General features: G+C 44.3%; 1 protein-coding gene across 4 annotated transcripts in view; it reads right to left on the reverse strand.

Moving 5' to 3' along the window:
- The window catches only part of LOC139562617 (attractin-like protein 1), a 290,320-nt gene that overhangs the window by 203,746 nt on the left and 62,682 nt on the right, over window positions 1-23,892 (reverse strand). For all 4 annotated transcript variants that reach the window (XM_071380435.1, XM_071380434.1, XM_071380436.1 and 1 more), the window contains exons 10-12: window positions 20,655-20,809; window positions 9,374-9,458; window positions 9,029-9,240 (exon numbers count right to left, since the gene is read on the reverse strand). In XM_071380435.1, the coding sequence (XP_071236536.1) occupies window positions 9,029-9,240; window positions 9,374-9,458; window positions 20,655-20,809 (452 nt within the window). The remainder of the gene's footprint in view (window positions 1-9,028; window positions 9,241-9,373; window positions 9,459-20,654; window positions 20,810-23,892) is intronic.

A 23,892-nucleotide genomic window follows, 5' to 3' on the forward strand; every position in this document is an offset into this window, starting at 1 on the left:
TGGAAACTTTCCATGGGAATTAACGGGAAAATATGTGAATTAACGGACATACAGTGGGGAGAACAAGTATTTGACACACTGCCGATTTTGCAGGTTTTCCTACTTACAAAGCATGTAGAGGTCTGTCATTTTTATCATAGGTACACTTCAACTGTGAGAGACGGAATCTAAAACAAAAATCCTGAAAATCACATTGTATGATTTTTAAGTAATTAATTAGCATTTTATTGCATGACATAAGTATTTGATACATCAGAAAAGCAGAACTTAATATTTGGTACAGAAACCTTTGTTTGCAATTACAGAGATCATACGTTTCCTGTAGTTCTTGACCAGGTTTGCACACACTGCAGCAGTGATTTTGGCCCACTCCTCCATACAGACCTTCTCCAGATCCTTCAGGTTTCAGGGCTGTCGCTGGGCAATGCGGACTTTCAGCCCCCTCCAAAGATTTTCTATTGGGTTCAGGTCTGGAGACTGGCTAAGCCACTCCAGGACCTTGAGATGCTTCTTACGGAGCCACTCCTTAGTTGCCCTGGCTGTGTGTTTCGGGTCGTTGTCATGCTGGAAGACCCAGCCACGACCCATCTTCAATGCTCTTACTGAGGGAAGGAGGTTGTTGGCCAAGATCTCGCGATACATGGCCCCATCCATCCTCCCCTCAATACGGTGCAGTCGTCCTGTCCCCTTTGCAGAAAAGCATCCCCAAAGAATGATGTTTCCACCTCCATGCTTCACGGTTGGGATGGTGTTCTTGGGGTTGTACTCATCCTTCTTCTTCCTCCAAACACGGCGAGTGGAGTTTAGACCAAAAGGCTCTATTTTTGTCTCATAAGACCACATGACCTTCTCCCATTCCTCCTCTGGATCATCCAGATGGTCATTGGCAAACTTCAGACGGGCCTGGACATGCGCTGGCTTGAGCAGGGGGACCTTGCGTGCGCTGCATGATTTTAATCCATGACAGCGTAGTGTGTTACTAATGGTTTTCTTTGAGACTGTGGTCCCAGCTCTCTTCAGGTCATTGACCAGGTCCTGCCGTGTAGTTCTGGGCTGATCCCTCACCTTCCTCATGATCATTGATGCCCCACGAGGTGAGATCTTGCATGGAGCCCCAGACCGAGAGTGATTGACCGTCATCTTGAACTTCTTCCATTTTCTAATAATTGCGCCAACAGTTGTTGCCTTCTCACCAAGCTGCTTGCCTATTGTCCTGTAGCCCATCCCAGCCTTGTGCAGGTCTACAATTTTATCCCTGATGTCCTTACACAGCTCTCTGGTCTTGGCCATTGTGGAGAGGTTGGAGTCTGTTTGATTGAGTGTGTGGACAGGTGTCTTTTATACAGGTAACGAGTTCAAACAGGTGCAGTTAATACAGGTAATGAGTGGAGAACAGGAGGGCTTCTTAAAGAAAAACTAACAGGTCTGTGAGAGCCGGAATTCTTACTGATTGGTAGGTGATCAAATACTTATGTCATGCAATAAAATGCAAATTAATTACTTAAAAATCATACAATGTGATTTTCTGGATTTTTGTTTTAGATTCCGTCTCTCACAGTTGAAGTGTACCTATGATAAAAATTACAGACCTCTACATGCTTTGTAAGTAGGAAAACCTGCAAAATCATCAGTGTATCAAATACTTGTTCTCCCCACTGTATATGCAAATTAATATCATTTAAATGTAGATGTTTTTTACATTGGATATATTTACCATAACATACGGAGACAGAAACATAAACATTTTACATTATCATAAGTAAACAATTGCAAATAATTAAATCATTCCAATAGAAATGAAAATTTAAAAAAATGTACGAAATTGAACTAACTGAATTAAATGAGTTGACTCTTCACATGGGATGATTTCACTGAACAACAAAAGGGAATATTGAATGATCCCCAATGATCCATCGCATCTCCCAAAAACGTTTTTAACATTCATCTGTAAAATGATAGTCTAGAAACTAAAGCTTTGGTTGTCTTCCTCTCAGGGTTCCATGTCTTCTCCGTGGACCTCCTCAATGTCCACCTATTGAACATCAGACTCTGAGCCCTCATTTTCACTGTCACTTTCCAACCTTGGTGAGGAAGACTCGTTGTCAGGCTCAAAAAGCCTCAAATTTGCCCAGATGGCCACCAATTTTTCAACCCTTGTATTGGTCAGCCTGTTGCGTGCTTTGGTGTGTGTGTTCCCAAACAAGGACCAGTTGCGTTCTGAGGCGGCTGATGTTAGTGGGATTTGGTTATATTAATAATGGCACCGAAAGAAATGGCAGCAGTTTTACGGGCGCCCAACCAATTGTGCTATTATGTGTTTTTTTTCACGTTATTTGTAACTTATTTTGTACATAATGTTTCTGCAACCGTATCTTACGGCAAAAAAGAGCTTCTGGATATCAGGACAGCGATCACTCACCTCGGATTAGACAAAGATTGTTTCTACAACAAAGACGACGCACAAGACATTCTCCAAACACCCCACAGGACCGACATCCCCGGTATTTACAAGAGGAAACGACGCAGGTACAGAGGACAAAGAGCCGGATGCCTGGTCAGGACCCGGCGAAGGCAACTGGGAAAGCTGCCGTTACCATCAATACTACTCGCTAACGTGCAATCATTGGACAATAAATTAGACGAGGTACGATCACAAATATCCTACCAACGGGACATCAAAAACTGTAATATCCTATATTTCACGGAATCGTGGCTGAATGACGACATGGCTATTCAGCTAGAGGGATATACACTGCACCGGAAAGATAGTACAGCACAATCCGGTAAGACGAGGGGGGGGGGTCTGTGCATATTTGTAAACAACAGCTGGTGCACGAACTCTAAGGAAGTCTTTAGATTGTGCTCGCCTGAAGTAGAGTATATTGTGATAAATTGCAGGCCACACTACTTGCCTAGTGAGTTTTCAGCTATACTTTTCGTGGCTGTTTATTTACCACCACAGACAGATGCTAGCACTAAGACCGCACTCAGTCAGCTGTATAAGGAAATAAGCAAACAGGAAACTGCTCACCCAGAGGCGGCGCTCCTAGTGGCCGGAGACTTTAATGCAGGGAAACTTATATCAGTTCTACCAAATCTCTATCAACCCGGAAGCTTACAAGAAATCCTGCTATGCCCTGCGACGAACCATCAAACAGGCAAAGCGTCAATACAGGGCTAAGATTGAATCATACTACACCGGCTCCGACGCTCGTCTTATGTCGCAGGGCTTGCAAACTATTACAGTCTACAAAAGGAAGCACAGCTGTGAGCTGCCCAGTGACACGAGCCTACCAGACAAGCTAAATCACTTCTATGCTCACTTCGAGGCAAGCAACACTGAGGCATGCATGAGAGCATCAGCTGTTCCGGACGACTGTGTGATAAGGCAATCCGTAGCTGACGTAAATAAGACCTTTAAACAGGTCAACATACACAAGGCTGCGGGGCAAGATGGATTACCAGGACGTGTGCTCTGGCCCCCAACCCCCCTCAAACACTCTTTTTACGCTGCTGCTACTCTCTGTTTATCATATATGCATAGTCACTTTAACTATACATTCATGTACATACTACCTCAATTGGGCCGAACAACCAGTGCTCCCGCACATTGGCTAACCGGGCTATCTGCATTGTGTCCCGCCATCCACCACCCGCCAACCCCTCTTTTACGCTACTGCTACTCTATGTTCATCATATATGCATAGTCACTTTAACCATATCTACATGTACATACTACCTCAATCAGCCTGACTAACTGGTGTCTGTATATAGCCTGTCTTTTTACTGTTGTTTTATTTCTTTACTTACCTATTGTTCACCTAACACCTTTTTTGCACTATTGGTTAGAGCCTGTAAGTAAGCATTTCACTGTAAGGTCTACACCTGTTGTATTTGGCGCACGTGACAAATACACTTTGATTTGATTTGATGATGATGGAGGCAACAGGGGAAAGAGCCTCAGATCGACAGTCCTTTCCACCAGCTGGCTGATGAGATATGTTGGCACGACTGCCATATTGCATCTCCATCCCAAAGCCCTTGCTTGGAAGTGTACTTCACCAGACTGCCAATAATCTTGCCCTCATCCAGGACAAGGTGGCGAGACACAGTAGCGATGACACCATAAGCCTTGTTGATCTCTGCACCAGACAGGATGCTCTAGCCAGCATACTTGGGGCCCAACATGTACGCTGCAGTGTGTATGGGCTTCAGGCAGAAGTCTTCATGCTTTATGATGCATTTCAGAACTGCAGTTTCCTCTGCTTGGAGCAAAAGTGAGGTGGGCAGGGCAGTATGGATTTCTTCTCTTACATCTGCAAGCAGAGTCTGAACATCAGAATGGCATTCTCTCCCTCAATCTGTGCAATGGCTACTGCTATAGGTTTCAGGAGTTTCAGGCTGCTTACCACTCTCTCCCAAAATATATAATCCAGGAGGATCCTCTTGATGGGCATGTCCATATCGGCAGACAGATTCCTTGGGAGACTCCTTCCCCTTCAGGAGACTGTCAAACATGATGACAACATCACCCCAACGGGTGTTGCTGGGCAGCTTCAATGTGGTGCTCTTATTCTTCTCACTTTGCTTGGTGAGGTAGATTGCTGCTATAACTTGATGACCCTTCACATACCTAACCATTTCCCTGGCTCTCTTGAAGAGTGTATCCATTTTTTTTAGTGCCATGATGTCCTTGAGGAGCAGATTCAATGCATGAGCAGCAAACCCAATGGGTGTGATGTGAGGGTAGGACTCCTCCACAGCCAAAGCAGCCTTCATGTACACAGCATTGTCTGTCACCAGTGCAAATACCTCCTGTGGTCCAAGGTCATTGATGACTGCCTTCAGCTCATCTGCAATGCAGAGACCGGTGTGTCTGTTGTCCCTTGTATCTGTGCTCTTGTAGAATACTGGTTGAGGGGTGGAGATGATGTAGTTAATTATTCCTTGCCCACGAACATTCGACCACCCATCAGAGATGATTGCAATACAGTCTGCTTTCTCTATGATTTGCTTGACCTTCACTTGAACTCTGTTGAACTCTGCATCCAGCAAATGAGTAGATAAAGCATGTCTGGTTGGAGGGGTGTATGCTGGGCAAAGAACATTCAGAAATCTATTCCATTACACATAGCCTGTGAGCATCAAAGGTGAATCAGTTGCATCCACAGCTCGAGCTCATTTCTCTGACTACATTCCTCCATTGAGTGATTCCAGGAGGACCATGAGCTGTTGTATCAATAAGGTGTCTGATTCGTCATTTTCACGTCGAATAGTAGTAGAGGGACTTTTGTCAGAGGTTGCTTGTTGGGGGCACTGAGTGAACTTCATGCACTTGGCCAGATGACTCTGCATCTTTGTTGCATTCATCACATAAGATTTTGCACAGCATTTGCAAATGTACACAGCTTTTCCTTCTACATTAGCTGCAGTGAAATGTCTCCACACATCAGATAGTGCCCGTGGCATTTTCCTGTAAAGATTAGAAAAATAAATTGTAAAAAAATAATAATAATACAATTCCTTGCACAGATAAATGGTAGAAAAAACGAACTAGCAGAAATTGTTAATAAGTTAGAAATTATTTAAACACACTTTGCTGTAGGCTACTACTATTCACCCCACCCAGCATTGTAATCAAAACTTACCAGAAAGCATGTAGTCCTTGGATCAGACAGTGTAGTAGTGTGGGCTCAATAGCATCTCATTAGTGTGCAAGATCTTGAGAATGCACTGTACATGTGATGGAAGAGTGCACTGCACATGTGATGGAAGAATGCACTGTGCATGCAGAGGGATGCAATTCCATTGAATTGGGGATATTTTAACCAAAATATGTCACAAGACCTAGAATTGCCTTTGTGTATCCCACAAAAAAGGTTCACTGTTGTAAGCAATTTTTTTTTGATGAATTTAAGCAAAATTCCCAAAATTCCAGGACTTAACTTCCCATGGAAAACTTCTGACCCTTCTGACCCTAGTCAGAACTAGAAGCACAAGCATTTCGCTACACCCGCAATAACATCTGCTAAACACGTGTATGTGACCACGGAATTTGATTTGTAGCTATGAAATCGTTTGAAGGGGGCTCACATCAACACTATCATCCCAGACACCCTGGAACCACTCAAATGTGCATACCGCCCCAACAGTTCCACAGATGATGCAATCTCTATTACACTCCACACTGCCCTTTCACACTTGGACAAAAGGAACACCTACGTGAGAATGCTGTTCATTGACTACAAAGATTTGGCATGGGCCCTCAGATCCTCAAAAAGTTCTACAGCTGCACTGTCGAGAGCTTCTTGACTGGCTGCATCACCACGCAAGGTGCTACAGAGGGTAGTGCATACAGCCCAGTACATCACTAGGGCCGAACTCCCTTCCACTCCCTTCCATCCTCTATACCAGGCGGTGTCAGAGGAAGCCCCCAAAAATTGTTAAAAAGACTCCAGCCACCCAAGCCACAGACTTTCTTTCTCTCTGCTATCGCACGGCAAGCGGTAACAATGCACCAAGTCTGGAACCAACCCAACCCTGAACAGCTTCTACCCCCAAGCCATTAGACTTCTAAATGCCATGTTATTGTCTACTCCCTGTATATAGCCATGTTATTTTCTACTCCCTGTATTAGAGGTCGACCGATTAATCGGAATGGCCGATTAATTAGGGCCGATTTCAAGTTTTCATAACAATCGGAAATCGGTAATTTTGAATTTAGATTTTTTTTACACCTATATTTAACTAGGCAAGTCAGTTAAGAACACATTCTTATTTTCAATGACGGCCTAGGAACGGTGGGTTAACTGCCTTGTTCAGGGGCAGAACGACAGATTTTTACCTTGTCAGCTCAGGGATTCAATCTTGCAACCTTTTATATATAAAAAAATAATAATAATAGAAATGTACCTTTATTTAACTAGGCAAGTCAGTTAAGAACACATTCTTATTTTCAATGACGGCCTAGGAACAGTGGGTTAACTGCCTGTTCAGGGGCAGAACTACAGATTTGTACCTGTACCTGTCAGCTCGGGGATTTGAACTTGCAGCCTTACGGTTAACTAGTCCAACGCTCTAACCACCTGCCTCACGAGGAGCCCGCCTGTTACGCGAATGCAGTAAGAAGCCAAGGTAAGTTGCTAGCTAGCATTAAACTTATCTTATAAAAAACAATCAATCATAATCACTAGTTATAACTACACATGGTTGATGATATTACTAGTTTATGTAGCGTGTCCTGCGTTGCATATAATCGATGCAGTGCGCATTTGCGAAAAAGGACTGCCGTTGCTCCAACGTGTACCTAACCATAAACATCAATGCCTTTCTTAAAATCAATACACAGAAGTATATATTTTGAAAACTGCACATTTAGCTAAAAGAAATCCAGGTTAGCAGGCAATATTAACTAGGTGAAATTGTGTCACTTCTCGGGCGTTCATTGCACACAGAGTCAGGGTATATGCAACAGTTTGGGCCGCCTGGCTCATTGCGATCTAATTTGCCAGAATTTTACGTAATTATGACATAACATTGAAGGTTGTGCAATGTAACAGGAATATTTAGACTTATGGATGCCACCCGTTAGATAAAACACGGAACGGTTCCGTATTTCACTGAAAGTATAAACGTTTTGTTTTCGAGATTATCGTTTCCGGATTCGACCATATTAATGACCTAAGGCTCGTATTTCTGTGTGTCATCATGTTATAATTAAGTCTATGCTTTGATAGAGCAGTCTGACTGAGCGATGGTAGGCACCAGCAGGCTCGTAAGCATTCATTCAAACAGCACTTTTGTGCGTTTTGCCAGCAGCTCTTCGCAATGCTTCAAGCATTGCGCTGTTTATGACTTCAAGCCTATCAACTCCCGAGATTAGGCTGGTGTAACCGATGTGAAATGGCTAGCTAGTTAGCGGGGTGCGCGCTAATAGCGTTTCAAACGTCACTCGCTCTGAGACTTGGAGTAGTTGTTCCCCTTGCTCTGCATGGGTAACGCTGCTTCGAGGGTGGCTGTTGTCGATGTGTTCCTGGTTCGAGCCCAGGTAGGGGCGAGGAGAGGGACGGAAGCTATACCGTTACACTGGCAATACTAAAGTGCCTATAAGAACATCCAATAGTCAAAGGTATATGAAATACAAATGGTATAGAGAGAAATATTCCTATAATTCCTATAATAACTACAACCTAAAACTTCTTACCTGGAAATATCGAAAACTCATGTTAAAAGGAACCACCAGCGTTCATATGTTCTCATGTTCTGAGCAAGGAACTTAAACGTTAGCTTTCTTACATGGCACATATTGCACTTTTACTTTCTTCTCCAACACTTTGTTTTTGCATTATTTAAACCAAATTGAACATGTTTCATTATTTATTTGAGGCTAAATAGATTTTATTGATGTATTATATTAAGTTAAAATAAGTGTTAATTCAGTATTGTTGTAATTGTCATTATTACAAATAAAATAAAAATGTTCAATTTTTTTTAAATATAAAAATAAATAAAAATCGGCCGATTAATCGGTATCGGCTTTATTTGGTCCTCCAATAATCGGTATCGGTGTTGAAAAATCATAATTGGTCGACCTCTACCCTGTATATAGCCATGTTATTTTCTACTCCCTGTATATAGCCATGTTATTTTCTACTCCCTGTATATAGCCATGTTATTTTTAGTCATTATGTGTATTTATTATTCACTATTTCCATTTTATCTTTAACTCTGCATTGTTGGAAAATGATCCATAAGTAAGCATTTCACTGTTAGTCTACACCTGTTGTCTACGAAGCATGTGACAAATAAAATTAGATTTTGATTTGAACTACCAGAGAGGGAAGTGAAATCATCCCTCCCCATGAGAAACATAGAGATAAAAACATGTGAACACATATATCCAGGTGTGGATTGAATCATCGTGGAGGCTACAAACTTGAGTAAATTGTTGCCATCCTAATTTCCAAGTTAAGTATTGCTAGGTATGTAAACTCAAATGGTGACGAGGGCAATGTCATACAACACGTACTGGTGCGTGGAGGGCAGAAGGGAGCGGGCACGCTGCCGTTGGCCTGGCTGGTGTCCCAGGGGACACAGTGGTCCCTAAGCCAGACACAGCGGATGCCAGGGCCGGCGTTGGCACAGCGCGGCTCCTCACTGAAGGCCTGGCAGCTGGGAGGGGTGTAGACCAGCACGTCATTCAGCAGCACACCAGAGAAACCACCAAACACATACATTGACCTGGGGAGAGAACACAACACAGAGTATACATCATTACCAGGGAACACTGAGGAAACTGATGAAAGAAAACTGAGATAAAAAACTACAAATACCAAGTAACGGAGGGGCAATATACTGGATGCAAGTGACTGACCCATTGCTGACGACAGAGGTGTGGCCAAAGCGGTTGACGTCACGGTGGAGATCTGGTCTGGGCAGCACTTTCCATTCATCACAAGCTGAAACAAACATGCACAGAGATCAGGCTACAGGTTTGGCTTCAGTAGGAACATTTGACATATAAGAAGTACTTTTCAAAAACGTGTGTAGGGTCAAGCACTCAACCGCTATACCAAGAAATTATACCGCCACTGTGACCCGCCACACCCTACTCATACTATCACCCAAGCAACCGTGACTGAAACCCCCCTGGACCCCAGAATGAGCTGTATATTTAAGGCCTCTAACGCTCTGTAGCCTGGTAATCTGAGCTCCTTGGCATTTGTTCTCTGCAGCCCACCCAATCTGCCAGGCTCTCTCGGTTACATGCTTTTTAATTCAGCAATTAACCCAGCTCCAGGTCCATTACCTAGCAACAGGGGAGAAGTGTTCTTTTCCTGTGTTCCTTTCTTGCCTGGATTTCATTTCAGTATGCCTGTACCATACCACCCTACCGTACATACTGAAAAACAGAACAGCACCGGGACTGTGTACACACCCCCCCCGTCTGCACTGTTGCACGTGCACACACACACAACAATGGAAGCGTCAACTCTGAATTATTAACGCGTATGAGAATCCTGTGGACATAGAAGCTGTGGAACCAAAGGGAACAGTGGAGAATGGCCTGTATGAATATCATGATCCCCCTGGCTCTGTATAATGGCTGTAGGACTGGGTGTGCTGTACCAAGCCCAGGTGTGATTAACACTGTGTGTGTGAGCATACCAGAGCACTAGGGGCCATAACCTACACACAGGGCTGTCATAAACAACTAACCGCAGCTAGAAAAGATACCTTTACGATTGCAAAAAAAATATATATATATATATATATATACACACTGCTCAAAAAAATAAAGGGAACACTTAAACAACACAATGTAACTCCAAGTCAATCACACTTCTGTGAAATTAAACTGTCCACTTAGGAAGCAACACTGATTGACAATAAATTTCACATGCTGTTGTGCAAATGGAATAGACAAAAGGTGGAAATTATAGGCAATTAGCAAGACACCCCCAATAAAGGAGTGATTCTGCAGGTGGTGACCACAGACCACTTCTCAGTTCCTATGCTTCCTGGCTGATGTTTTGGTCACTTTTGAATGCTGGTGGTGCTTTCACTCTAGTGGTAGCATGAGACGGAGTCTACAACCCACACAAGTGGCTCAGGTAGTGCAGCTCATCCAGGATGGCACATCAATGCGAGCTGTGGCGAGAAGGTTTGCTGTGTCTGTCAGCGTAGTGTCCAGAGCATGGAGGCGCTACCAGGAGACAGGCCAGTACATCAGGAGACGTGGAGGAGGCCGTAGGAGGGCAACAACCCAGCAGCAGGACCGCTACCTCCGCCTTTGTGCAAGGAGGAGCACTGCCAGAGCCCTGCAAAATGACCTCCAGCAGGCCACAAATGTTTGATTTCACAGAAGTGTGATTGACTTGGAGTTACATTGTGTTGTTTAAGTGTTCCCTTTATTTTTTTGAGTAGTGTATATCATTAAAGTATAATTCACTGCAGCTGCTATTTAGCAATCCTAGGGTGGTGGTGGTGGTCGCACAGGGTATCAATGATAGTTTGATTACCAATCTCCTAGGACCATGGTCATGAACTGCACTGAACCATGGGTAGACTACAATGAGTATACCTGAAGCAGCTCTGACAACACAGCCCAGAATGTAGAGAGACTATTTTTCCATCTGTGATTATCTACCAACCGTCCCTCAAAACGCATTTAGCCTCCCCAGGGCAAACAAATAACAGAGAAAAAATTATAGTCAACAAAGTCGATTTCTTCTCTTTGTCAATATCACCAGGCAAATCATGTTAAATTGAGACAGCACAACGTTCAGTTTTCCCATTGTTAGTGGGATCCTAGGAGAGGATAAACGTCAACCTCTTTACATAGCGTTTTTGAATTGTTTATTATGTAGCTGCCTCTGAATAGGACTTGATAAACAAGTTTATTCATCCATTGATCTTGTTTGTTGGGGATACCACACTGTGAACAGAGTAATGGCTCTGAGAGCGATCACAATCCTGTGCTTTACCGTTTCATTTTACAATTCTCTGATGCTTTACAGACCACACGTCCACTCTTGCAAAATGTAAATGTGGCATTTACACAGATATAAACTGTTCCTGGCCGTTAAATGTGCAGCCAGGTTGCAAACGACCACACTCAGTGCATGGCTAATTGTGATATCACTGTTTAAAGGGAAAGACAGTCCAGATCAGAAGGCGCTTTTTCATCACATCCTAAAGACCAAGGTGTTCTCTGCCAGGGCCATGGTGTAGTCACCCTGATGAACTCTCTCAGCCGGTCACTCAGACCCACACTGCTTTCTTATCAAATTTAATTGTACTCATCGCATACACAGTTTACAGAAGGTATTAAAGGCGCAGCAAAATGACGATGTGCTAGCTCCCTCAACAATGCAGTACATTCATCAATATCAATAATAAGAGTCAAATTAAAATAAGATAAGAGATGTGCATAGGTGATCCAGTGGTTAAAGGGACAGACCAAAATAAGTATTTGTGACATCCGCCCCATCACCAGTAGTTCAATTGGAATCCTGACTTTGGCACTATCTAAGGCCTAATACCTATCGTGAAGCCTGGAGCTAGAGTAAATCAATAACCCAGACATGCACTGACAGTCAGCCAAATGCGTCTCCACACCATCTGATGTGTACTGGAGATGAATGATTTTGCAGGATCTTTGCCTTTATATTGAAACTCCCTGATACTCATCACAACGCTCCCCAGCATTTCATTTCCTCCCAGGATATTGGCAGAAGAACCATGAATAATGAACAGGGAGAAAGGGGGAGATGACAGGGGAATCAGCAGACAAAATCATCAGCACACCATCTTGAAGGGGAAATCAAACCTAATTTAAATGGAAGACTTAAAGGAACATTCCACCCAAAAACGATATTTTGGTATTTGTTTCATTAGTCCATTGTTGATATAGTCCCAAAATGTAAAGCATGTCAGCAATCAAGTTTAAGATATGTAACTTTCATTTTGATGCAAAATGCAGTATTATATGATGCAAAATATATCATACCAGCTGTATTTCTGTACTTTGAAAGTTGAATATCTTGAAAACCTGATTGCTGACATGCAAAACATGTTGGGACTATATCAACAATGGGCTAATGAAACAAATACCACAGATTATATTGCAGCACCAGAAAATTAACAGGGCACTCTTGTTGAAGACGTCACTGCCAGTTGCCTTTCAGGGGGTAGGGGGTGGTGGGGGGACAAAACATTTTTAATTAGAGTTCATTTCACCCAAATCTAATTAGAATTATGAGGATGGGGTGATGAGGGGAGAAAAGAATTAAACGCAAATTAAAACTGCCTTGTGTCGACCTGAATTTAATCTCTCGCAGAAGAAAAGCACAAAAAGCTAATAACGCTCTCCCCCTCCAAGGTTAGCAGAGAGAAACAAAAACAAATTAGCGCTTAAAACCATCTCAGCATGAGTGGCGGAGCCGACAGAGAGAGAGCAGCAGAGTAATGCCTCTTCCACAGGTGGAACTAATTAATTAGCTCACAGAGAGTGGAGCAGAGAGGAGAGGAAGTCCTATCAGTCCATTAACTACTGAATGAGACTTCCTTGAAACTGGTGAAACCTGTTGACACTTGAAGTGATGAAACATCTCATGTACTGTAGTAGGCTACAATGTCTTTCAGCATCACATGAGTAAAAAGCATCACTCACCATAGATAGGTTTTGATCTGGGTTCAGGCATGCTTTCTAACCAAAATGCCAAACTGTTCCATTACTGTACAGACAATACAGTACCTAAAGCGAAAATGCTTTCCACGAACCTGTTCACTCTAAACTCAGAATAAAAAAGAAACGTCCCTTTTTCAGGACCCTGTCTTTCAAAGATAATTCGTAAAAATTCAAATAACGTCACAGATCTTCATTGTAAAGGGTTTAAACACTGTTTCCCATGCTTGACCCCCCCTTTGTTCAGGGACACATTATTCCATTTCTGTTAAGTCAGAAGTCTGTGGTCTGTGGAACTTGTTCAGTTTATGTCTCAGTTGTTGAATCTTGTTATGTTCATACAAATATTTACACATGTTAAGTTTTCTGAAAATAAATGCAGTTGACAGTGAGATGGCGTTTCTTTTTTTGCTGAGTTTAGAAGAAGCTGATGATGGAGATTGTTGACTAATTTCATTATAAAGCTAAATTAACAATGTCCAGTGACAACCCAGTACTCTAGGGCCTATAATGAATGACAGGTTTCTGTGAGGCTAGCCCTTTAGCCATGCCAAGCAGACATATCTGGCCAAACACTGGCTTGTATACCAGAGCACCAATCACAGAGAGTGGTCTTGCCTGGGCTTCAGTGTAGAGTCTAGATCACACTCCTCAAGCCAAGCATCAGTCTAGCTACCACCTTGAACATAAAACAATCTATTGCTTCCAGATTATAGAAGTGACATTGGACTTTTTATCCCTTGGAGTGGCCTACTCAGGGTGATTGGACTGGCTATTTAGATGAATAACAATGAGAGTGAAGCAGTGACCTTCCATGACTGCATGAGAACGCTTGGAAGGTATAGAGTCAAGTTTTTCAACTTTCTTCAAACATCTAATCTGGATCCTAACTAGAAAATAAACGTTCCCCTTTAATGGATTTTCTTTCTTCGAACCTAAACATTGAGTCTCTGTCTATCTCCATCTGTCTCTCAATTCAACTTAAGGGCATTATTGGCATGGGAAACATATGTTAACATTGCCAAAGCAAGTGAAGTAGATAATAAACAAAAGTGAAATAAACAATAAAAATGAACAGTAAACATTACACTCAAAAGTTCTAAAAGAATAAAGACATTTTCAAATGTAAATTATGTGCAAAGTACAAAAGGTAAAAAATAAACAAACATAAATATATGGTGTATTTACAATGGTGTTTGTTCTTCACTGGTTGACCTTTTCTTGTGGCAACAGGTCACAAATCTTGCTGCTGTGATGGCACACTGTGGTATTTCACCCAATAGATATGGGAGTTTATCAAAATTGGATTTGTTTTTTAATTCTTTGTGGGTCTGTGTAATCTGAGAGAAATATGTGTCTCTAATATGGTCATACATTTGGCAGGAGGTTAGGAAGTGCAGCTCAGTTTCCACCTCATTTTGTGGACAGTGTGCACATAGCCTGTCTTCCCTTGAGAGCCAGGTCTGCCTACAGCGGCCTTTTCCCAATGGTTAGGCTATGCTCACTGAGTCTGTACATAGTCAAAGCTTTCCTAAAGTTTGGGTCAGTCACAGTGGTCAGGTATTCTCTGTTTAGGGCCAAATAGCATTCTAGTATGCTCTGTTTTTTGTTAATTCTTTCCAATGTGTCAAGTAATTATCTTTTTGTTTTTTCTCATGATTTGGTTGTGTTTAATTGTGTTGCTGTCCTGGGGCTCTGTGGGGTGTGTTTGTGAACAGAGCCCCAGGACCAGCCTGCTAAGGGGACTCTTCTCCATCTCTCTGTAGGTGATGGCTTTGTTATGGAAGGTTTGGGAATCGCTTCCTTTAGGAGATTGCCGAATTGAACGGCTCTTTTCTGGATTTTGATTATTAGCGGGTATCGGCCTAATTCTGCTCTGTATGCATTATTTGGTGTTTTACGTTGTACACAGAGGATATTTTTGCAGAATTCTGCATGCAGTCTCAATTTTGTGTTTGTGCCATTTCGTGAATTCTTGCTTGGTGAGCAGACCCCAGACCTCACAACTATAAAGGGCAATGGGTTATATAACTGATTCAAGTATTTTTAGCCAGATCCAAAATTCGTATGTCGAAATTTATGTTCCTTTTGATGGCATAGAAGGCCCTTCTTGCCTTGTCGCTCAGATCGTTCACAGCTTTGTGGAAGTTACCTGTGGCACTGATGTTTAGGCCGAGGTAAGTATAGTTTTTTTGTGTGCTCTAGGGCAACGGAGTCTAGACTGAATTTGTATTTGTGGTCCTGGCAACTGGACCTTTTTTGGAACACCATTATTTTTGTCTTATTGAGATTTACTGTCAGGGCCCAGGTCTGACAGAATCTGAGCAGAAGATCTAGGTGCTGCTGTAGGCCCTCCTTGGTTGGGGAAAGAAGGACCAGATCATCAGTAGACATTTGACTTCATAATCTAGTAGGGTGCGGCCGGGTGCTGCAGACTGTTCTAGTGCCCTCGCCAATTCGTTGATATACATGTTGAAGAGGGTAGGGCTCAAGCTGCATCCCTGTCTCAACCCACGACCCTGTGGAAAGAAATGTGTTTTTTGCCAATTTTAACCGCATACTTGTTTGTGTACATGGATTTTATAATGTTGTATGTTTTTCCCCCAACACCACTTTCTATCAATTTGTATAGCAGACCCTCATGCCAAATGGAGTCAAATGCTTTTTTGAAATCAACAAAGCATGAGAAGACTGCCTTTGTTTTGGTTTGTTTGTTTGTCAATTAGAGTGTGCAGGGTGAATACGTGGTCTGTCGTTTGGTAATTTGGTAAAAAGCCAATCTGACATTTGCTCAGTACATTGTTTTCACAAAGGAAATATGAGTCTGCTGTTAATGATAATGCAGAGGATTTTCCCAAGGTTGCTGTTTACGCATATCCCACGCTAGTTATTGGGGTCAAATTTGTCTCCACTTTTGTGGATTGGAAGATGCCAAAGCTAAGGATGATGTTAAAAAGTTTAAGTATAGCCATTTGTAATCTGTATATTTTATCATTTCATTGAGGATACCATCAACACCACAGGCCTTTTGGGGTTGGAGGGTTTGTATTTTGTCCTGTAGTTCATTCAATGTAATTGGAAAATCCAGTGGGTTCTGATAGTTTTTAATAGTTGATTCTAAGATTTGTATTTGATCATGTGAACTCAGCAAAAAAAATTAACTTCCCTTTTTCAGGACCCTGTCTTTCAAAGATAATTCGTAAAAATCCAAATAACTTCACAGATCTTCATTGTAAAGGGTTTAAACACGGTTCCCATGCTTGTTCAATGAACCATAAACAATTAACGAACATGCACCTGTGGAACGGTCGTTAAGACACTAACAGCTTACAGACGGTAGGCAATTAAGGTCACAGTTATGAAAACGTAGGACACTAAATGGGCAATAAATTGCAATGTCCGTATTGTGAGACGCCTAAGAGAGCGCTACAGGGAGACAGGACGGACAGCTGACCGTCCTCGCAGTGGCAGACCACGTGTAACACCTGCACAGGATCGGTACATCCGAACATGACACCTGCGGGACAGGTACAGGATGGCAACAACAACTGCCCGAGTTACACCAGGAACGCTCAATCCCTCCATCAGTGCTCAGACTGTCCGCAATAGGCTGAGAGAGGCTGGACTGAGGGCTTGTAGGCCTGTTGTAAGGCAGGTCCTAAACAGACATCACCGGCAACAACGTCGCCTATGGGCACAAACCCATCGTCGCTGGACCAGACAGGACTGGCAAAAAGTGCTCTTCACTGACGAGTCGCGGTTTTGTCTCACCAGGGGTGATGGTCGGATTCGCGTTTATCGTCGAAGGAATGAGCGTTACACCGAGGCTTGTGCTCTGGAGCGGGATCGATTTGGAGGTGGAGGGTCCGTCATGGTCTAGGCCGGTGTGTCACAACATCATCGGACTGAGCTTGTTGTTATTGCAGGCAATCTCAACTCTGTGCGTTACAGGGAAGACATCCTCCTCCCTCATGTGGTACCCTTCCTGCAGGCTCATCCTGACATGACCCTCCAGCATGACAATGCCACCAGCCATACTGCTCGTTCTGTGCGTGATTTCCTGCAAGACAGGAATGTCAGTGTTCTGCCATGGCCAGTGAAGAGCCCGGATCTCAATCCCATTGAGCACGTCTGGGACCTGTTGGATCGGAGGGTGAGGGCTAGGGCCATTCCCCCCAGAAATGTCCGGGAACTTGCAGGTGCCTTGGTGGAAGAGTGGGGTAACATCTCACAGCAAGAACTGGCATATCTGGTGCAGTCCATGAGGAGGAGATGCACTGCAGTACTTAATGCAGCTGGTGACCACACCAGATACTGACTGTTACTTTTGATTTTGACCCCCCCTTGTTCAGGGACACATTATTCCATTTCTGTCACATGTCTGTGGAACTTGTTATGTTCATACAAATATTTACACATGTTAAGTTTGCTGAAAATAAACGCTGTTGACAGTGACACTTTTTTTGCTGAGTTTATAAGTTTTTGCTGTTTGTTCTTTGTTATAGGGCCAAAAATATTGGAGAAGGGGTTTACCCATACATGTCCGTTTTGGATAGATAACTCTTCGTGTTGTTGTTTGTTTAGTGTTTAACAATTTTCCCAGAAGTGGTTAAAGTCTATGGATTCTTCTGTTACATTGAGCTGATTTCTGATGTGCTGTTCCTTCTTTTTCCGTAGTCTCTCCCTCCCTCCCTTTTGCTCCACAGACTTCCTGCATCCCTCCCCCCTTGCCTCCCTTCCTGCATCACACCCTCCCTCCTTGCCTGCCTGCCTGCCTCCCACCCTCCCTCCCTCCTTGCATCACACCCTCCCTCCTTGCCTTCCTCCCTCCCTGCATCCCACCCTCCCTCCTTGCTTGCTTGCCTCCCTCCCTTCCCTGCATCACACCCTCCCTGCCTCCCTCCCGCCCTTCCGGCATCACACCCTCCCTCCCTTCATCACTCCCTGCCTGCATCACCCCCTGCCTTCCTTCCTTCCCTCTCTGTCATCAGCATGTCCTGTAATGCCCCTGCAGAGTCACAGTATTCAAAACTAATATTCATATAAGAGCGGACGCCATCTGGCCAGCTCCCATTCTATAGCTCTTTATGGGGCGTTAATGATCCCCACTGTATTACTGAAAGGTGATTTGTTACTCACATCAGATCTCACGTAAAAAACCCAGGGGATCCAGAAACACACAGGAAGGAACACACACAGCTCTAAACCTTTAGTACCAACTCCAAATACAAGAGCAAAACAACTTTCCCGGAGTAATGAAGTCTATTATGAGTTACGACTACCTTTTGGTTTATGGCTAGTTCCACTTTTCAAATGTAAAGAATGTCTACCGTAACTGTTAAAACAGAACGTGATCCTCCATCTCAGGTATCCGAGGCTGGGTATTCACCCCTAGGGAAAAGATACACTATATATACAAAAATATGTGGACACCCCTTCAAATTAGTGGATTTGGCTATTTCAACCACACCGGTTGCTGACAGATGTATAAAATCGAGCACACAGTCACGCAATCTCCATTGACAAAACATTGGCAGTAGAATGGCCTTATTGAAGTGCTCAGTGACTTTCCACGTGGCACCGTCATAGGATTTCATTTCTGCCCTGCTAGAGCTGACCCGGTTAAGTGCTGTTACTGTGAAGTGGAAACGTCGAGGAGCTACAACGGCTCAGCCGCAAAGTGGTAGGCCACACAAGCTCACAGAACAGGATCGCCGAGTGCTGAAAAGCGTAACGCGTAAAAAAAGTCTGTCCTCAGGTGCAACACTCACTATTGAGTTCCAAACTACCTTTGGAAGCAACATCAGCACAATAACTGTTTGTCGGGAGCTTCATGAAATGGGTTTCCATGGCCGAGCAGCCGCACACAAGCTAAAGATCACCATGTGCAATCCCAAGCTTCGGCTGAAGTGTTGTAAAGCTCGCCACCATTGGACTCTGGAGCAGTAGAAACGCGTTCTCTGTAGTGATGTATCACACTTTGCCATCTGGCAGTCCAACAGACGAATCTGGGTTTGGTGGATGCCAAAAGAACGCTACCTGCATAGTGCCAACTGTAAAATTTGGTGGAGGAGGAATAATGGTCGTGCTGTTTTTCATGGTTCGGACTAGGCCCCTTAGTTCCGTTCGGACTAGGCCCCTTAGTTCCATTGAAGGGAAATCTTAACGCTACAGCATAGAATGACATTCTAGAAGAGTTTAGGGAAGGCCCTTTCCTGTTTCAGCATGACAATGCCCCCGTGCACAAAGCGAGGTCCATAAAGAAAGGGTTTGTGGAAGAACTTGCCTGGCCTGCACAGAGCACTGACCTCAACCCCATTGAACATCTTTGGGATGAATTGGAACGCCGACTGCGAGCCAGGCCTAATCGCCCAACATCAGTGCCCGACCTCACTAATGCGCTTGTGGCTGAATGGAAGCAAGTACCCGCAGCAACGTTCCAACATCTAGTGGAAAACCCTCCCAGGAGAGTGGAGGCTGTTATAGCAGCAAAGGGGAACCAACTCCAAATTAATGCCAATGATTTTGAAATGAGATGTTCGACGAGCATACTTTTGGTCATGCAGTGTATCTTAGCTTTGCACTTCAACTTGACTTTCATAAAGCCTAGTGCTGCTATATGTTGAGGTCAAAGGTCAGTGAACACACTTTCCCTAGGGCTGCAGAATGTCACCTGTCAGTTCTTCTTTGGTTACGCACACTGTGTGTCTCTGTGGACCCAGGCCTGGGAGGCAACTAACAGTGGAGAATGACAAATGACAACTATGGCTTTAGGGGTCAGGGTTCAACCCTGATGGGAGTGAATTGGTGGGTGGGCACACGCTTGTAGCAATGAACATCACATGTATGATGTTTGCATGGAGGAATGTGTGGTATTGTATGGTGAGGGGGTTGGTTACACTTATTTAAGTACAGGTAAAGTAGGTAACTTCTATTCATGTACCATATGCCCAGAGGTTGAAGCTGGTAACTCATATTTTCAAAACAAAATAAACAGGAGTAAAATATAGTCAGCTCAAAACATAAGGATTGTGTCAAACCAACAACAGATGGACTATCACTAGCCTAGCGAGGACCAGCTGCACCATCACTAGCCTAGCCAGAACCAACTATACCATCACTAGCCTAGCCAGAACCAGCTTAACCATCACTAGCCTAGCCAGAACCAGCTTTACCATCACTAGCCTAGCCAGAACCAGCTATACCATCACTAGCCTAGCCAGAACCAGCTTTACCATCACAAGCCTAGCCAGTACCAGCTTTACCATCACTAGCCTAGCCAGGACCAGCTGCACTATCCATAGCCTAGCCAGGACCATAAGCCTAGCCAGGACCAGCTGCACAATCCATAGCATAGCGAGGACCAGCTGCATTATCACTAGCCTAGCCAGGACCAGCTATACCAACAACAGATGAGGATGTGGTTCTTACCTATGATGTGTGCATACATATGATTGGTACTTACCCATGTCGTAGGCCAGGAAGTCAGCAGAGAAGCACTTGGCTCCGTTACTGAGGGACGTGTCGTTGTGGGTGTTTCCTCCAAACACCAGCAGAGTCCCACTGCTCAGCACTGCTGTGTGGAGGTACCGCGCCAGACCACTCTCTCTCAGGATCATCCTGTCAACACACACACATCAGCACTGTACTCAGTCACCATGCTAATGTTTTAATGTGTCAATTATGAGAGAGTGTACGCGAGTGCGTGCGTATCCATCCCTGGGTGTGGATTACAGCAGTGTGTGGGCCAGTCTGGGTCACGTGGCTTATGTAAGGGAACAGTTGGTCTGAAGGTCACTCTCCATAGGCTAGGTCAAATACCCAGACAGACGCCATCAATAATGTGGCACCATGGACACACACACACACACACACACTAGGGAAACTGTACAGGAATATGTCTGAGCCCAATCTACCACCTCCCTTCCTCTCCTCTGCTAGGGTCAAGGTGCACAGTCCCCACGTTCTGCTTAAGAACAGCTGTGCTATCACTAGCCTAGCCAGGACCAGCTGGAATATCACTAGCCTACCCAGGACCAGCTGTACTATGACTAACCAAGCCAGGACCCGCTGTACTATCACTAGCCAAGCGAGGACCAGCTGCACTATCACGAGCCTAGCCAGGACCAGCTATACTATCCCTAGCCTAGCCAGGACCAGCTATACTATCCCTAGCCTAGCCAGGACCAGCTGTACTATCCCTAGCCTAGCCAGGACCAGCTGTACTATCCCTAGCCAGGAGCAGCTGCACTATCCCTAGCCAGGACCAGCTGCACTATCCCTAGCCAGGAGCAGCTGCACTATCCCTAGCCTAGCCAGGAACCAGCTGTACTATCCACAGCCTAGCCAGGACCAATAGCCAAGCCAGGATCAGCAGCCTAGCCAGGACCAGCTGCACTATCCTTAGCCAGGACCAGCTGTACGATCCCGAGCCTAGCCAGGACCAGCTGTACGATCCCGAGCCTAGCCAGGACCAGCTGTACGATCCCGAGCCTAGCCAGGACCAGCTGTACGATCCAGAGTCTAGCCAGGACCAGCTATACCATCACGAGCCTAGCCAAGACCAGCTATACTATCACTAGCTTAGCCAGGATCAGCTATACTATCCCAGCTGCACTATCCATAGCCTAGCCAGGACCATAAGCCTAGCCAGGACCAGCTGTACTATCCCTATACAAGCCAGGACCAGCTGTACAATCCACAGGTTAGCCAGGATCAGCTGTACTATCCACAGGCTAGCCAAGACCAGCAGACTAGCCGGGACCAGATGTAATATCCCTAGCCTAGCCAGGACCAGCTGCACTATCCCTAGCCTAGCCAGGACCAGCTGTACTATCCACAGCCTAGCCAGGACCAATAGCCTAGCCAGGATCAGCAGCCTAGCGAGGACCAGCTGTACTATCACTAGCCTAGCCAGGACATCTGTACTATCACTAGCCTAGCCAGCTGTACTATCACTAGCCTAGCCAGCTGTACTATCACTAGCCTAGCCAGCTGTACTATCACTAGCCTAGCCAGGATAGCTGTACTATCACTAGCCTAGCAGTGTGTGTGGGACTATTCCCTCACTTTCTACAGCTATGAAACAACTGCTCAGATGAAACAGAGAAAGAAGTGAGTGGGGGGATAATCAAAGGGTGTACCCTCCTCTGTCACCCATCCATCTGTCAAGGTTCAGTGGAGGCCATTCCCCTTCTTTCATATCACCCTTCTCATACAATCTCTGTTTCACTGTAAATCTCTCTCGCTATACCTTCCTTAACTTTCCAGCATGTGCTGTATGTTCATGTAGTAGTAATAGTAATAATAATAATAATAATAATAAGGTGGTGCTTATATTTCTCACATGTACAAGTGTGTATTAATGAGACACCCTCGGAGAGTGGGGTCACAGACAGTTTGGCGCTGTGTGTCTAAATATGTGTACCTCCCAACAATATAATGCTGTATGTGTACCTCCCAACAATATAATGCTGTATGTGTACCTCCCAACAATATAATGCTGTATGTGTACCTCCCAACAATAGAATGCTGTATGTGTACCTCCCAACAATATAATGCTGTATGTGTACCTCCCAACAATATAATGCTGTATGTGTACCTCCCAACAATATAATGCTGTATGTGTACCTCCCAACAATAGAATGCTGTATGTGTACCTCCCAACAATAGAATGCTGTATGTGTACCTCCCAACAATAGAATGCTGTATGTGTACCTCCCAACAATATAATGCTGTATGTGTACCTCCCAACAATATAATGCTGTATGTGTACCTCCCAACAATATAATGCTGTATGTGTACCTCCCAACAATATAATGCTGACTATTGCATTAGTGTGCTTTTTCAATTCGGGCCTTTCAACTATCCAGCAGTGAGCGTCTAGGCACCGTGTCTGAACATAGGCAAGACAAGCATCTTTGTGTTAAACATGGCAGCTGACATCTACCTAATATAAGGGATGTGAAAAGTGTCCAAAGCAATTTGCTTTTCCGCAAAACATCTGTACACTGAACATCACTAAACAAACCGCAGGGCAATGTTTTCACTTCCAATGGAAACGACAGCTGAAAACATGTTGCAGTGGACGATGGCCGTCCACTCGAGAGAAAGTCTCGACAGACAGGACCAACCAAAACACACACACACACACAGGAATGTCCTGAGTGTGTCTCACACACGGCCCACCCAGTCTACCCACCTGTTATTAGACCGTGCCAGGTCCAATAGAACGTCTGTAGCTCCAAACCACTCCTGACCTGTTTGGGCCGGGGGGGAGGACTAGTGTGCTCACTGCCTGTCACTACGCTTTTCTTCACTTTCTGTAGGCCCCTCAAGAGTAATTCTCTACATAGATCACTGGGGGTTTCACCATTGAACAGTGTTGTTTTAAACTCATCCTGACAACAAGTAGACAAGTAGCAAGTCTAAACTCCAACACAGAGGGAGCAAAGAAATACATGAAATGCATTGCCTCATAACTAGGGAGTTTAGCAAATAAATGCATTATGCTACTGGGGCACTGGGGAAAATATGCTTACTTTACACACCTTATTCTCAGGGCTGGCAAATTGATATAGCTTGTGAACTCTCAAGTGAATATGCATCCACTGATACAAGCACAAAAAGCGAGACAGACAAAACAGAGACCGGCAGAGACGGACAGAGTCAGACAGAGAACCAGGCAGACAGACACTCTACCA

This window comes from Salvelinus alpinus, chromosome 32, assembly GCF_045679555.1.
Source record: "Salvelinus alpinus chromosome 32, SLU_Salpinus.1, whole genome shotgun sequence".
Taxonomy (NCBI): Eukaryota; Metazoa; Chordata; class Actinopteri; order Salmoniformes; family Salmonidae; genus Salvelinus; species Salvelinus alpinus.